Consider the following 17,341-nt stretch of genomic DNA (forward strand, 5'->3'; position numbering starts at 1 on the left):
TTCATTCTGTTCCCGCAGAATGAAGAATGTGTGGAATGGAGGTAATTCAGTAAGAATGCCATTAGGACAATCCTGAACAATAATTTGTGATGGTGCCACATGAGGCAGTTGCAGTGGGGCTGAAGAAAGAAAAAGGATTGAAAACATCAGAATGGGCTGCCCAATGATTAATCTGATATTTAAGATGAGTCACCAATGATAATTCTTAGGTTTCTATCTTGGCAAAGTTAGAATATGAACGTTCTAGTCACCAAGGTAAGAAAAACAGGAGAGGGAGAGGGCGTGTTTGGGATTTGGAAAAAGGGTGAGAATGGTAAGTTCAGTGAATGAGTTATGGAATAATAATTCTTGGGTTCCAATTCTGGCCTGTTAGCTCATAGCCATGTGACATAGGAAATTTACTCAACTTCTCTGTTTCTCAGTTTACCCATAAAAGAAATGTAGATAGTTATAATATTTATCTTATAGTGTCACTGTGAGGATTAAACAAATTCATACCTATCATTACCAGTGACCACAACCCTTTCATAATCTCAATTTGCTATCCCACTCATTCTCACAACCTGACACTGAAACAATGATAACCTTGATTTCAACAATCTAGGATTCCACAATAATCTACAACATATTCTTCCTACCACCCATTATTGTACCTCCCTCTCCGTGTCCTTACTTCCCTCACCTCCCAGCTTAAATTCCATGGTCAATCTTTATACTCACTCTATTGCATATACTCTCAACTCCCTGGCTACTCCCTCCTTTTATCAGATTTAGCAAAATGTAATCTCCTTAAAGCTAGGCTATGCCTATACTACTCCTAGAACTAGAATAAAAATGGAGAAATATAACTGGATGTGACTAGAGAAATATACTCATCCAAGCTTACTGGTCTTATTCTAAATTTATGATGATTAACAAGGGGCTGCTCATTACTCCCTGCCAAACAAATGGTATTTATTCCCTTGATCCGTTAAGCTCCCACTTTCCTCAGTGCCTGTAGTGTAACTTCGTCCCAATCCTCTAAATTCTCATACAGTTTATGCCATCCTTTCTCTCAGCAATATCCCGGGTTCCTAATTCTCTAAGAGAAGTATCACATTAGGTTTTGTTCATTGCTGCCCCCTCAACATTGTTACATTGTTCTTTTTAAACTGTAAGTCAGATCATCCCCTTTTCTGATCAAAATCCTCTATTGGCTTCCAACCTCATTCAGAATAAAAGCTAAAGATCTTACAGTGGCCTAAAGTGCCCTACAGGACGAACATTTTATGACATCTTTGACCTTCTCCTCTACTATTCCTCCTCCTTCTCACTTAGGCCCAGTCACTAATCTCCTTGATGCCTCTGAATCTTTACTTGTCCATCCTTGGTGACACCTCTGTGAAGTTCCATCCCCCAACAGTCATGTGGATGACTCCCTCACATTCTTCAGCTCTTCATTCAACTATTCCCATATTGAACTCTAAAGTGTACCCCCTTAGTAACTACAGCCCCACATTTCTTCTCTTCTTTTCCTGCTTCAGCGTTGCCCTTTATATTTAAAGCACAACCAGGTATGAAATAATTTTCTTATTTCATTGTTTATTGTTGGAATGAAAAATCTACAAAAGCAAAGATTTACTTTAGCTTTTACCATTTTATCTCCCTACCTATAATACTATTTGGCATCAACAAGACACTCAATAAATACTTGCTAAATTAATGAATGAATATGTTAAGCATAGTAGCTGGTATGGTATATGTGCTCTCTCTATATGAGCTACTATTATTACATTTAATAATGATAATATATTGGGCATGTAAGACAGCATGGGGCCTTCAAGTTGCAGGCTTATAGGTTTGGGATGCAAACCTATAGATGGATGATGAACTGAATATAAATTAACATGATAATGAAGTCAACTAAATAAACAAGATCCCACTGGGAAGAATGTTAAGGGTGAAAAGCTATGATATATGAGGGTTGAGCAAAAGGATTCACCATCATGGAGCAGGATGAAGTCATGAAAACCAGGAAAGATAAAGGGCAGGTATCTAGAGAAACAGAAGAAAGCCCAGGAGAGTGTGGCATAATGGCGGTCAGTGAAAGGTAGGCATTCATGAAGGACGAAGTCGTCAACAGTGCCAAATATTATAGAGTAGGTAGTACCAAGGAAATGATAAAAGAGCAAATGTTGAGATGCAAATCATGATTAAAACTGTAGGAAGATTTAATGATTGAAAATAAATCTTCAGAATCAAGAGGATCTAAAAAAAAAAAAAACCAGTGTGAGGGTTTTGTTAAGATTGTTAGAATACAAGAATATTCACGTAACACATGTTCTCTACCTTTGATTCTCTCAAAGAAAGAAAAGATAGAGTAATAAAAAGAAAGCAGCTCATGCTTGACTTTAAGTGACCAGAGGTTGACATAAGTGGACCAAGGAAGTAGTCTCCTGGTTCAATGAACTTAGTAGGGTTTTACATAGGCAGCTAGATGTTAGGATGACATGATGAATTTCTTTCTAGGGTTAAAATCTGAGATCAAGCCTGCATCAAAAGTAGTAAAATTACTATAACTTTAAAAAGAATATAAATATCTAAAAATGGTACAAGTCCTTTAAGATAATGCTATGAAAAATAAAATAACACCAAAATTCATCTAAAAAGTATTTTTATGTGGCATTCATTATTTTTAATTAATCTTATTTACTACAGGATGTCTAATGAATCTCACATGAAGAAAGGAAACTGAGAATTAGTTATTGCTATCCTCAGCAATGTGGGGTATTTTCCTTTGCTCTACATTTGTAGTTTGAGAAAATGAAGAGTTTTAAATAATTTTTAAATAAAGACATTTAAAATACAACCAGTATTTTACAGATAATTACAAAATGAATCATAAGTGGGTGCAAATTGAGTAATTTGATTAATTTCTAGGTTGACCTTTAGAAAAGTATTTGTCTAACATTTCTTAGTTGTTGTATTTTTATTATATCAAGCTAAAGTCCCAGCCACTTAATTTCCGTGTCGTATTTAAAAATGCGAACTACATTATGGATATAAAATAGTTTGTTTTGTAAAATAAGCGTTTCACTTTAGAAACAATTTGGATTTTGAAATGTAATGTGAATATTATCTTTGACTACCTACTTCTCTTTATATCGAGGTTTGACTCTTCCCTGGGTTGCCTCAGTTATGCATTTCCCACTTACATATTTATTTAATTAAGTATTTTGCAGGTGGTTAAATTTATTGTTCACCAATAAAAAATAAAATACACCTAATGACAGTGCATAACTTTCTTCAGCATATGCGTCCTCTTTCTAGGTAGCCTCTGACCTAGATAAGAGGACTGAACATTGCAGATATATAATGTGCATCTCCAGCAAAATTGCCCATAAGAATAACTTCATTATTCTGGGAAGCTAGATCTATAAAACATGTAAGATGTAGAAGTGTTCTGCCTATACAATTTCTGGTAAGTACAGCATGACTAACTGGTGAAGCCTGAGTCAGCTTCAGTTAGAGTACACCTTACAAAAACGTTTACTGTGCCATGAAGAAAAAAGAAAATATAGTGGGCAAAGGTGTCTACTTGGCAGTAATGGGGCATTTTTGATCTATAGAGCACTGCCTTGATCAATGGAAAAGAATCAGCCCTGGAAGCATTTAATGGTATAGCATACCAGTTCTTCACAGAAACCCCAAGTTAGAGCAGAATGATGAGAAGGAAAAACTCACCAGGACTACTGGACAGATTGTTGTGGGTGGTAAAATATGGTCCTTCAAAGGTCCGCAGTCACATTCAGGTTTGAGATGAGAAGCACATTTATTATGCAGCTAGGAAGGAGAAAGAAGACACTATCATTTGGCATGACAACAGCAAATATGGAGCAGATATTTCAACTGAGATACAGCAAATGCATTAAAAAATACATCAAAAGGATTCCAAGAACAATTAAGAGGATCAAAAAGGGAATGAGGTTATGTTTGCCCTTATATATCTACCTTAAATCCACAGTTCAGCAACTTCTATGACCCAGCGTATATATTTTCGAATTCTGAGAAATGTTTATATTCAAAATACTTTAGGTTTTATACCAATGAATGCCTGATTTCCTTGACAAATGCAAATTATTGTCTCTTCCTTTGCTTATCTGTTAGCATAATTCTGAAACCACTGTGTGCCGTGGATGCTTTTTTTTTTTTTTTTTTTTGACCCTCCTGTTTTCTCAAAGTCATTCCAAAGTGCACAGCTCAGTATGGGGCATAATTGATCCCATCATTAGTTTTAACTTTGTAATTCAATATGTAAATGTAACCAGAGATTCATCTCAGTAGGAGCAGGATATAAATATAAGAAGATGATTATGATTATAAAAATTTATCTTTATATTGTATTTATCAGCTCTACATTAAGTTAGGATATAATCACGTAATGTTTTTTACTATTTAACATGTATGAACCTAAGCTGTATTTTTATCCATCTTGGTCACAAGTTTATATTAAGGTGTTATAACATAGTACATTAAATAGTGATTTTTAAAATTGAGGTGGTAGTTTTTATGGGAATCATACAAATTTGCTAAAGGCATCTAGGGACTTCTCGCTCTCTCACTCCATATTAATTTAATATAAAATTATTAAAATATAAAATTTATCATAAAATATTACTACTTTAGAACAATTATACATGTTAGTAAAGTAATGTGCTTTGTTCAAAACAAAAATGGAGCGGCATCATTTTTCAGTTTTGAACCAAAGTCACTCCATTTAAGTCATGGCTACATTAATTTTCAAAACAAGCTTACCTTAGTAAGCAGTTAATTAGCAATCAAACATAAACGCCCAAAGAGTGTTGATTTACTGTTGGTGATAGAACTCCCCTGAAGTGGTATTCTGTTGCCCTTCAATCTAAAACATCTGTCGTACTAACTCCTCGCCCTGAGTTAAGGCTACTTGGGCAATGATTCCTACACATTAGGCCCCATTACATGAAATGAAAGAACCTCTCCATATACATCCATGGTTAGCAGCTGCTTCTCAGTGACATGTAAACTCCTTCTAAGAAAATGGTTTAGTCTTCTTCCCAAGCACTGCTGATTTATGTCAAGAGGCAAGAGGTGTTAAAGACAGAGATTCAGGGTTGGGAGAGGGGGTGGGGTTATGGATATCGGGGAGGGTATGTGCTATGGTGAGTGCTGTGAAGTGTGTAAACCTGGCGATTCCCAGACCTGTACCCCTGGGGATAAAAATATATGTTTATAAAGCTGTAAAAAAAAAAAAAAAAAAAGAAAAAAGAAAGGATGAATACCCAAGTTTTGTAGCAACATGGACGGGACTGGAAGAGATTATGCTGAGTGAAATAAGTCAAGCAGAGAGAGTCAATTATCAGATGGTTTCACTTATTTGTGGAGCATAACAGATAGCATGGAGGACAAGGGGAGATGGAGAGGAGAAGGGAGTTGAGGGAAATTGGAAGGGGAGGTGAACCATGAGAGACTATGGACTCTGAAAAACGATCTGAGAATTTTGAAGGGGTGGGGGGTGGGAGGTTGGGGGCACCAGGTGGTGGGTATTGTAGAGGGCACAGATTGCATGGAGCACTGGGTGTGGTGTAAAAATAATGAATACTGTTATGCTGAAAAAATAAAAAAATTAAAAAAAAAAAAAAAGCTCATGGGAAATTTTATTAAAAATACATTACATTTAAAATAAAAAAAAAAAGACAGAGATTCAGGCCACATGTACAAAAGAACTAAGTAAATGGATGTTCTGATTTGGCAAATGAAAATTTGGTGGTGAAAATATATTATTAATTTATTGGACTTAATCAATTTCCTTAGAATAAATCATGGCTCTGGAATTTGAGATTTGGACATAATGGACAATGGATTCCTCAAAAGGTATGTTGAATATGTGCTACGGTGAATGCTGTGAAGTGTGTAAACCTGGCGTTTCACAGACCTGTACCCCTGGGGATAAAAATATATGTTTATAAAAAAAACATGTTAAGAGGAAAAAAATTCACAGGAATATAGAATGTACATTGCTTTCCTTAATTATAAGATTACCTTCAATCTATTAAAAACCCATTTGTATTCTTTTTTCAAAAAAAAAAAAAAAGGTATGTTGAAGTCCTCACTCTTGATAGCTGTGAATGTGAACTTATTTGGAAATAAGATCTCTGTAGATGTACTCAGGTTCAGCTCAAGTTTTACAGGATAAAGAGGAGCCCAGGTCCAATGACTGGTGTCCTCATAAGAAGAGAAAAATCTGGACCTACAGGGACAAAGATGGAGGGAAGAGGCCACGTGGCAACACAGGAAAAGATCTGGTGATGCAGCCACAAGGCAAGGAAGAGCAAGGAGGGCAGGCTCCCAGCAGAGCCCAGGAAGCCACAAGGAAGCGTTCTCCCAGACACCCTTCAGATGGACTCTGACCCTGCTGACCTTGACCCTGCTGACCTTGATTTCAAATTTCTGACCTCCAGTACTAAAAGAGAATAAAGCTCTGCTGTTTAAAGCTACTCATTTTGTGGCATTTTGTGATGGCAGTCCTGGGAAGCTTACATCTCAATCAGTATGAAAAAATGAACAAAAACCAAAAACAAACGATGAGTCTTAAGGCTCTTCTATGCCAGGGTGTCACAGCAAAAAAGGCTTTTGTTTTTTGATCCTGTATGACCTCTTTAAATCTGAGAATGCAGAATCCAAGAAGCCTCTAATTTGTAGAGGCAAGATCTACATTAAAAATCCCTGTGTGTACGGAATGAGAAAGTTCTGAATTTTTTTCCTCTTCCCTGAAGTTCGTACAGCCTCACATGCGACTCTGAAGGACAGAGGGGCAGGGCTCTCTGAGTGCCCGCATCGACCACAGATATGCTATCTGAGGGCCTCCCTCTCCCCTACGCCTCCATTCCATGTGTTTCCAACAATTTGCAACTGATATGGCAAAGGATACCGATTCTTTCTGTATATTTATTTGAGGCCTACCAGATGTAAGAAGCAATGGCAAACATAAAATGAACTTAATGACAGTTTTGTGTCTTTTTCCTTTTTTTAAAGACCATTTTCCAGCTAAAAAGAAAAAAAAACTAATGGCTTTAATAGAATCACACTTGAGCTGAACAGAGTATGTGTATAGGGGGTAACTTTTCATATTTGGGTATGGGGATTTCAGAATATAAGCGCCAAATAAAACTAGCATGTGGCTTTTTAGTTTGCCTGTCTTGTCTATATCCCTGAGCTTTGTCCAGGCAGCTGTGAGGCAGAATCCTGCAGGAACATGGTCAAGTAGCAGACTCTAGAAGAAAGTCGGTAGTCATATGATCATCAGTAAAACAGGAACATGCAGTGCAAAAAAAAATCTCCTGCCCCCAAATTCTGTATTAACTAGTAACATGCACTGATACCTTACTTTTTTTTTTTTTTTTTTTTTTTTTTAAAGACTGGGAACTGAGAGCTGCTCAATGTACTTGGGTGGCCATCAACACCACCATGACATTGCATGAAACTCAAAGTGTCAAAACGGAGGACACCATATGGGAACTACTGATCATTCTCATCATTTCAAAAGCTAGAAGACAAATTTGTGTAGCAGTTCTAGTTTATTCACCATATTGCTGAGAGACACACTTGAAGACAAAGTACAAAATGTGAAAGCCAAAAAAAGTAACTTATAGTTCTCAGTACTATTTATGAAGATTAAGAGTGAACATCATTTGGGGAGCCTAGGTAGTCCAGTCAGTTAAGGGACCCACTTTCGGTTTTTGCTCAGATCATAATCTCAGGGTCATGGGAAGAAGCAGAGCCCTGGTTGGAGACCCCAGTTTGGAGACTCCCACCCCCAGCTTGGAGCCTGCTTCAGGTTCCCTGTTCAGAATAGAGACTGCTGGAGATTCTCTCTGTCTCTTCCTCCCACCCACCTCCCCTGCTTACACACTCTCTCTCCCTCGCTCTCAGATAAAGAAAGAAAGGAAGAAAGAAAGAAAGAAACCCTTTAAAAAAAAGTGAGGATCATTTTTTGTTGTGAGCCCTAAACTGCTCTAAAAATAAAAAGTCTATTTTAAAAAGGCAAATATCAAAAAATACAAGCCATATGATAGATTTTAAATTTTTTAAAAAAGATTTTATTTATTTACTTGAGAGAGAGAGATTGAAAGAGAGCATGAGAGGAGAGAGGGTCAGAGGGAGAAGCAGACTCCCTGCAGAGCAGGGAGCGCAATGCGGGACTCAATCCTGGAACTCCAGGATCATGACCTGAGCTGAAGGCAGTCACTTAACCAACTGAGCCACCCAGGCACCCCCATATGATAGATTTTAAAAGCTCCTTCCCTCCCCCAATCCAAAATCTTAGGTTACTGACAATGCTTTATTTCTTGATCAGACTTTTTTTTTTTTAAGATTTTTTATTTCTTTATTTGACAGAGAGAGAGATGACAAATAGGCAGAGAGGCAGGAAGAGAGAGAGGGGAAGCAGGCTCCCCACCTAGCAGAGAGCCCGACGCAGAGGTCGATCTCAGGACCCCGAGATCACGACTTGAGCCAAAGGCAGTCTTTAACCCACTGAGACAACCAGGCGCCTCTCTTGATCAGATTCTTATTACATGAGTTGTTCATTTATGCAAAATTCATCCAGTTCTACCCTTAGGATATTTATATTCTTCTGCATGTATGTTATTTTTCAATATAATTTTAAAAAGGAAAAAGGTAAACATAATCAGCAATAAAAACAATTTGCTTAAACTTGTCGCCATGACATTTTACAGACAAGCGTATAAGAAAAAGACACAGCTGAGTCCTTTTCAGTGTCAGTAAGATGCTCAAGATTGAAAATTGTCTTAAAGATAACCCAGATCCCAAATCAGCAGAAGTGAAAATACAAAAATCCTCATCAAGAATATAAATAAACTAGAGCACAGATGAATCCTGCCTCTTCAATAAAATGGCCAGTGGAGCCCCAGAGATAAGAAATTGTTACCTTCAATAACATGGAGGACATTAGAAGGAAAGGAAAAGTGAACTGGGGAAAATTGGAGGGGAAGATGAACCATGAGAGACTGAGGACTCTGATAAACAGAGGGTTTTGGAGGGGAGGGGGGTAGGGGGATGGGTGAGCCTGGTGGTGGGTATTAAGGAGGGCATGGATTGCATGGAGCACTGGGTGTGATGCATGAACAATGAATCTTGGAACACTTAAAAAATAAAATTAAATTAACAAAACAAAAAGAAATTGTTGCCTTCTTTTAAGTGTTTTATTTTGGTTCCTGGGTGTCTTTGCATTTTTTTAAGAGTAAGGCACAGAAATCCTTAAGTCATTTTATTTTTATATGTACAGAAATTCTTTTTTTTTTTTAAGATTTTATTTTTTTATTTGACAGAGATCATAAGCAGGCAGAGAGAGGGGGGAGCAGGCTCCCTGTGGAGCAGAAAGCCCGATGTTGGGCTCGATCCTAGGACCCTGGGATCATGAGCTGAGGCGAAGGCAGAGGCTTAACCCACTGAGCCACCCAGGCGCCCCCAGAAATTCTCTTTTGTATTAACTGAATCAGTCCTATATCTAGGAAATTCATAAAATATGAACCAGCTTTTCCTGGAAATGAATTAAACACTTGGAAATAATTTCAGAGTTTATGACAATTTCCAATGGCACCTAATTTACAGCCAGATCTGTGTTTATTGGGAAAAGCTGTCTCAAGTTAGGAAGAAAAAGAAAACATGTGAAAGTACGTATGCGTGTGAATGTGTGTATATGCACGTGTATGTATTTACAGGGTGGAGTTGTGGAAAGAGTTGGGGTACTATATTGAGAAGAAAGCACTAGAATCTAACAAGTCAAGGGAGGAAAAAAAATAGAAAATAAATTTCCATGTGTATTTGTAGGAAAATAAGACACAGACGTCATTCTTCTAAAGAAAAACTAAGTGCCCTGATTTAAAGGAACATTGTTGGTTTATACATTCTTTTGTTTCTAACATTTTGCAAATTCAGAATCTTGCTTTAATGCAGATATTTGCTAAAGCATAAATTTTCTTATTGGAAAGGCATTGGAAACACTACTACTCATAGCCTAATACTTTAATAAAGGAGTAGACCCACATGATACCGAAAGTAAATAAATCATAGCCATTGTAGGCTTTCTTTTGTCAAGTTCAAATGAAATGTATCACCCTCCTATCTTGCTGAGTCCCACCTCACTGGGGACATTTTAGTACAAACAGGAGCAAATTACAACTTGTTTTTTAAAAATGTCAAGGAAATACACTCTCAGCAGAACTGAACTCATATTCACAGTGGGATCTTAGGAACAGAGAATGTAAGCAAGTGAAGGAAGAGAGAACCAATGAAGATATTTAGCCTGGCTGACTGAATTATAAAACACACAAGAAAATGGTTGCATAAATGCTAGAAGATAGTTCACAGTCTTCTTAGGAGTTTTCTGTTTTTATTTTTTAAGTGGTTAGATTTGCAACAGGAGATAAAACTCAGTTTCCTAAGACCTTAATTTTATATCTTCAAGATGGCAAATTAGTATCCTTTCAAGAAGCCACCAATTGCTGACTAAAAAGTGGGTATTAAAATGAGTTCTTGGGACGCCTGGGTGGCTCAGTTGGTTGGACGACTGCCTTCGGCTCAGGGCATGATCCTGGGAGTCCCGGGATCGAGTCCCGCATCGGGCTCCCAGCTCCATGGGGAGTCTGCTTCTCTCTCTGACCTTCTCCTCGCTCATGCTCTCTCTCACTGCCTCTCTCTCAAATAAATAAATAAAATCTTTAAAATGAGTTCTTATCTTTAGTATTTGTGTAAACCTACTTGTATACCTGATGCAGACTGAGGTATTATAGGATGACCTTCTAAAAAACAGAATTTAAAGATGTGTATTTAAAATTCCATATCTAGGGGTGCCTGGGTGGCTCAGTGTGTTAAGCCTCTGCCTTCGGCTCAGGTCATGATTTCAGGGTCCTGGGATCGAGCCCTGCATCGGGCTCTCTGCTCAGCAGGGAGCCTGCTTCCTCCTCTCTCTCTCTCTCTCTGCCTGCCTCTCTGCCCACTTGTGGTCTCTCTCTGTCAAATAAATAAAAAATCTTAAAAAAAAAATTCCATATCTAACATTAAGAAGATGAGTACATTCGTGATTAAAGTGAACTTACCAAGGACCTCCCCTAAGCTCCACACTCTGTCAAGCATTTTCGGTGATTAAAAAAAAAAAAAAAAAAGTATATTTTTGACCAGGAGCTTGATCACAATGTAATCTAAAAGTGTGCACAACATTAATATGCAGACGTGAAACCTCTGGAAAACATTTAGTCTTTTCTTCTGGTATGGAGTAACTGTATAGAAAGTATTCCAAAAAAGAGAACGACTAGTGTCAAGGACGATTTCAAGGCAGATATGGACCTTATTTTGATTTTGCAGGTGTAGTTAGAATTGAAGGTGGATACACTCAGGGGAATAGAGTCAGCAAAGTAACAGGCAAGCGGGAAGCATGGCCTTCCTAAGGGTCTGCCCACAGTTCTCCACAGCTACAGCAGGGGCTGTGTGTAGAAAGGAATAACATATACGTCATGTGCTTAGGCTCGGGTCTGATATTTGAGGAACTGAAAACCAGGTCGGGTAGGAGGAAGTGAGGGCTGCATTTATTATCACAGAACTATTATAGGGTGCTGAAGGTGGCAGATGATAACAAACTAGTATTTTCAGAAGATGATTCTGGAGGTGGTTTGCAGCCTGCATTATAGGAAAAGTACCTTCTGTTAGGGAGCTAAGCCAAGAGAGTCTGACTCTAATCTAGTTAAGAGGTGCTAAGAGTTTGCACTTGGGCTGTGAATGATGGCTACAAAAACTCAAATCTGAGAGCGATATTTTAAGGAGAAAATGTCAAGGCTCAGTGATAGGTTGAATATATGAGAGAAAGGTGAAAGACAAGAATAAAAGAAATTGACTTCTAACTTTATTTCCAATGACTGCAAGCATGATGATACCATGTCTGATAGAAAATAGAGAGCTGGAATACTTGCTTTTTACGAATATAAATAAATCAGCTTAGTCTAGGATTTAGTGAGATTCAGGACCACATGGTTCTGGATGATTTTAGAATATGAAGATGCTATTCTATTCTGACTCAGACTGCGCAACTAGATCCTTCCAGAGGTGAAAGAGAAAGGGCATGAGTAATATTCATGGAGTGCCCTCTGTGAGCCAGGAGTTGGGATTTTGTGTCCCTGGGGTATTTCACCCAGTTTTCACTATGATAATAATTGTCAATTGCTGAGTACTTCTTATGTGTGAGGTCTTGCTCTAAACACACTTACACAGATTTTTTTTAACACATTTAATTCTTAAAACAATCCTGTATGATAGGTATTGTTAACTCCATTTTATAAATTAGGAAACTGCCCCAAGCTTCTTATATACCTGTTCCAAGATTATACAACTACTATCTTAATTGTTGGACAGTGAACTTGTTAAGAATCTGGTCAGTTGAACTTAGAAGACTCCACCCATTTCCAAAAATAATACATAAAAGAAAGCAATAGCCTTGGAGAAACTCATGAAATGAAGCCAAGTTTCATTCTCTTTGTTTCTCTTTGCAATCTGTTTCCTAAAGACTCCATTCAGATAGGTCTTCCTAAAGCTTAGCATTGTGATGCCAGAGCCCATCTCTTTCACAACTTCTGCTAGGTATTTTCTATATTAATAGTACTTTCTGGGAAGCATGTGGACATAAAAAAGTAGATTCAGTCTGTTTAAAGGCAATCAGTAATAGTAGGAAAACACTGGGTTGAGAACAGATCAACCTTATACTAAAATCATCATATAATGGTTCAAGAAGAAAGTATACATTACACCATATATATAAATATTCTTAGGTAAATATATTTTGTTTAACTAGGTATGAAATCATTAAATTAATAAATATGTCCTTTAAAGTGCTTACAGTTAAAAATCCAAAAGTGAGGGGCGTCTGGATGGCTCAGTGGTTAAGCCTCTGCCTTCGGCTCAGGTCATGATCTCAGGGTCCTAGGATTGAGTCCCGCCTTGGGCTCTCTGCTCAGGAGAGAGCCTGCTTCCTCCTCTCTCTCTCTCTCTCTGCCTGCCTCTCTGCCTATTTGTGATCTCTCTCTGTCAAATACATAAATAAAATCTTAAAAAAAAAATCCAAAAGTGCATAGAGAATGACCTTATTTTGGAGAGGGTTACATATTCCTCCGGATACATGAGAACTTTAAAAAAAAATTATGCAAGTCTTGTTTTATGAACCCAATACCCATAGGACCTCTAGAGATCATGGTTTGCAAAAAATAAGGCTGAGGCCCACCAGAAGGCTCTGGACTTTGCAGAGCTTAGTAAGTTGGCAGCCATTTTTTTTTTTTTTTAACTCTTCCTTAAACCCCTCAGTGCTCCCTTGTTTCCTAGACAGAACCAAAGGATTTAGAGACATTTATGGTTTATATTGTGCTCTGCTATAGTGACAGAATCATCTTCATTTACACATTGATTTTAAGAATAAGATGTCAGGGGCACGTTTTCTGAATTGATTTGGGCATGAAATCCTGAGAGTTTTAAAAGTATAGTTTATTCAGAGGTAACAACCTATTTCCTACAAAAAGGAGGAGGACAAATTTCTTTCCTTTTAAAAAGATTTTATTCATTTGTTTATTTATTTATTTATTTAAGAAAGACTGGTGATGCGGGGTGAGTAGAAGGAGAGGGAAAAGCAGACTTCATGCTTAGTGAGGAGCCCAATGTGGGGTTTGATCCCATGAGGCTGACATCAAGACCTAAACCAAAACCAAGAGTTGGGATGCTTAACCGACTGAGCCACCCAGGTGCCCCAGGAAGGCCCAATTTCTTACAAGGCTGAGGCCAAGATTAAGACCAAATATAAATGTACAGCTGGGGGCACCTGGGTGGCTCAGTGGGTTAAAGCCTCTGCCTTTGGCTCAGGTCATGATTCCAGGGTTCTGGGATCAAGCCCCACATAGGGCTCTCCGCTCAGCAGGGAGCCTGCTTTCCCTTCCCTCTCTGCCTGCCTCTCTGCCTACTTGTGATCTCTGTCTGTCAAATAAATAAACAAAATCTTTAAAAAAAATGTACAACTGGTAAGTAGTCGAGGTAGCAATCTAGATTTATGGAGTCACAGATAAGAGGGACATTAAAACATACGAAAGAAAACTAGGAAAACAAAATGGAATATAAAACAAGAAAAGAATTTCAAGATTCCTTGAATGTCAGTAACAGCAGTGATAACTTCAAGGAGAGTCATTCCTATAGAATGGAAAGGGCAGAAGACATACCTCATGGATATTTAAAAAAAAAAAAAAGAAAGAAAGAGATCAGTCAAATAAAGAAAATTCTAGAAACTCACAAGCCTTTGTATTGGAAGTTCACAAGCCTCATGCAAATTTTTAGAGTATTCAAAATGTGTACACATTTAAAACACATTAATTTTTTAAGAAATAAAAAAAGAAAAGCAAAATAATAAACTTAAGATATTACATTTGAAATTTATGAAGAATGGGAAAAAAACTTGAAGTACAAGGGAGAAATAAATTCTGATATTCTCTAAATTCAGCTTATGTTAAAGTAAAGACAGACTAAGGAAAGAAGCACTATATGGGGAAATTAGGGAAACAGGCTTCTACAATATTGAATCAAAAACTACGTATTCTTATAGATACTTAGCAAAAAACAAAACAAAAAACCTAATATCATGTGTACAAATTTTCTAAAAAGATCAAATAGTTGTGGTCTTCTTAAAACTGAGGACTCAACATGTTTAAGTAATCCATATGTGTAATTTAAATCATTGTTAAACATTTTATTATAATAACCAAACACTTCAAAAAAATAAAACTCTTCCATAATTGAGGAAATTTCAAATGTAAATGTAATTTAACTGAGTAATAGCTGAAAATGATTGAAGAAAATGTGTTCATTTAAAAAAAGTATATAATCGTATTTTTGAAATGCAAGTCACAGTTCGTTCTCTCATTATCCTGTGTGTATGCATATGTGTGTTTAAGAAAAATTGTAAATGGTTTGTGGGGTGTGGGGTTGAAGGGCACTACAGAAAAATTTAAACTGAAACACTGCTCCCTACTGTTTTAATCCCACAAAAGCAAGAACAATTTTTCCTATAACAAGAGGGCTCATACACTAGCTGGAAAAACAAAACAAAATTAACGTGTGTATGCGAGAGGGGACATAATCCCCTAAATATTTCTGTACTATATTATAAAAATGACATTCTAATTAATTTCCAGAAGTTAAACACAAAACTCTAGCAATTACCAACTATTTGAACCAGGCATTGATAATTACGCAAACCAGAAGAGTCCTAAAATTTCCCAGAAAAAGACCAATTTACCTCTTCTTTCTCAATCATCAATATCATTCCAATGACTAGTTTACATCTATAAACATTATATGTAAATACCATATGTAAAATTTTATACCTCAAATTATGATACAAGTGAAGGAGTAAGGCAACAACATGTTGTGAAGAAGGCAAAATAAGTTCTTAAAAGGATCAAGAACTAAAATATGGACCCACCTGCATGTCTGCCTAGCCATGCGGTCAACGACAATTTGCTATGTTTTTCTTGGTTTAAGCATCTTCACTATGTAATTAAGTCTTTGGATCACATTATTCATCTGTCTACCCTTTGCAAGCCCATAGATTCTGTTATTAAAATAAATTTACAGCATGTGAGATAGAAATTTCTTCTAAAACAGCATTAGGGATGGAGAGCTAAATTCTACTCAGACTGTGTCCCGCACGCGTCACCCACCCATGAGCCATGACATCTCATCACCTTCCTGATACCTCCCAGAGCTCCATGGAGCATTGGTGGAATCTGCATAATGGTATAGTCTTTAAGGTTGTCAGTAGCTCTAAAATTCTGGATTCTGTGAGGACAAATCTGACTTCGACCTTTATCCCGGTGGGAGATAGATGACTTTATGCCCGCTTAGTCTAAAATTCAGGATGATCGCCCGGGATAAAACTCTTGGAGGGTATGGGATACGCAGTCTCCACTGTGAGTGAATGCTAGAGATTTGTTTTCCAGTGTTACTCACTGTGATCTGACACCAAACACAATGCAGTCCTGTCAGGCCTTGGTAACATTTGACCGTTTTGTGGCACTTATCACACTTGGTTGGGCAGTTACCTTCAACCCAGTAATGATGCATGACCTAGAACAGAACAAGAGCACCGTGATAAGAAGAGCCATCCATACACACCACCCCAAGCAGGTGAGCAGAGCTGCACACTTACATCAGTGTTCTTCTTGGACTTCACATAAGTCTTGATGCAAGAAGGAGGCGCTCTAGCCACACAGCGTTCATGGACTGTGTACTTGCAAACTGAAAAGAAACATGTACACGCATTCAGAGCTAATCCTGGTCCTGATTGCAATTTTATAGGGAAAGAATGACATTAACAGAACCTCATTTCATATCCACTGCTCCCTAATCAATCCAATCAGCGACATCAAGAAAATGTCTAAGTTGACTGTTTTTACCATGGAATACAAAAGGCCAATTAGTACAGGAAATATTATGCATGTGAAAAACCAAGACTCCTCTATCATGGCATAGCAGGAAATGCTTAATTAAATCAGGCCTCACTCAAATTTTTCACAATAATTCCCAGATGACAGAAATATTAAAGACAAATTGATGACTGCCAAATGGCTTGGTGTCATTTGCTAGAAGGAAGAGATCTATATTTTACAAAGTATAGGCATGAGAGCAGCTGGAGGGCATGGAAATAAAAGCCCACGAGTTTATGCTATTTTCTCTATTGATTTATCTAAACCTTAAATGGCTGATTAGTCCATTTCCAGAGAGTAGATTTCATCATACATGCCAGGCCTTCAGTATAAGTTTATCCCTCATTTGCCATCATGGTACTGTTCCTCCAAAAGGAACAACATTTTCTAAAAATATATAAATATACAAAAAGAACTAAAGAAAAAATGACCATATATTCCTCTCAATAAAACAAAAACAAACCCTTATATATAGAATTAGAATGAAAAATACTAAATCCACATAATATTTGCATAGTAAAACTGTTCCAAAATATCCACATTTATGATTTCTTTTGGTGACACTGAGAAAGAAGCCAGACTTTTTCTTCTTTTCCATATTGGTGATAATGTTGAGGATTGTATTTGCCACAATGGTTAGTTATAATTTGTGAACAAAATTCTCACTCACTATATGACATCAATCACATTATTTGTGTTATCATTCTGTTTCATATGCTCCTGTAAGTAGAATCTACCATGAAAAATCCTTTACCTTAAAAATAAGAAAATTTTAAAAACATATCACATAAAGAACG

The 17,341-nt window shown here is 37.2% G+C and overlaps 1 protein-coding gene across 1 annotated transcript in view; it reads right to left on the reverse strand.

Annotated features, from left to right (window-relative positions):
• DGKB (diacylglycerol kinase beta) overlaps positions 1-17,341 on the reverse strand; it is a 723,782-nt gene that overhangs the window by 490,489 nt on the left and 215,952 nt on the right. The window contains 3 exon segments of the mRNA XM_047695654.1: positions 3,724-3,822; positions 16,069-16,185; positions 16,268-16,356. Of these exon segments, the coding sequence (XP_047551610.1) occupies positions 3,724-3,822; positions 16,069-16,185; positions 16,268-16,356 (305 nt within the window).

The sequence above is a fragment of the Lutra lutra genome, chromosome 11 (genome assembly GCF_902655055.1).
Source record: "Lutra lutra chromosome 11, mLutLut1.2, whole genome shotgun sequence".
Taxonomy (NCBI): domain Eukaryota; kingdom Metazoa; phylum Chordata; class Mammalia; order Carnivora; family Mustelidae; genus Lutra; species Lutra lutra.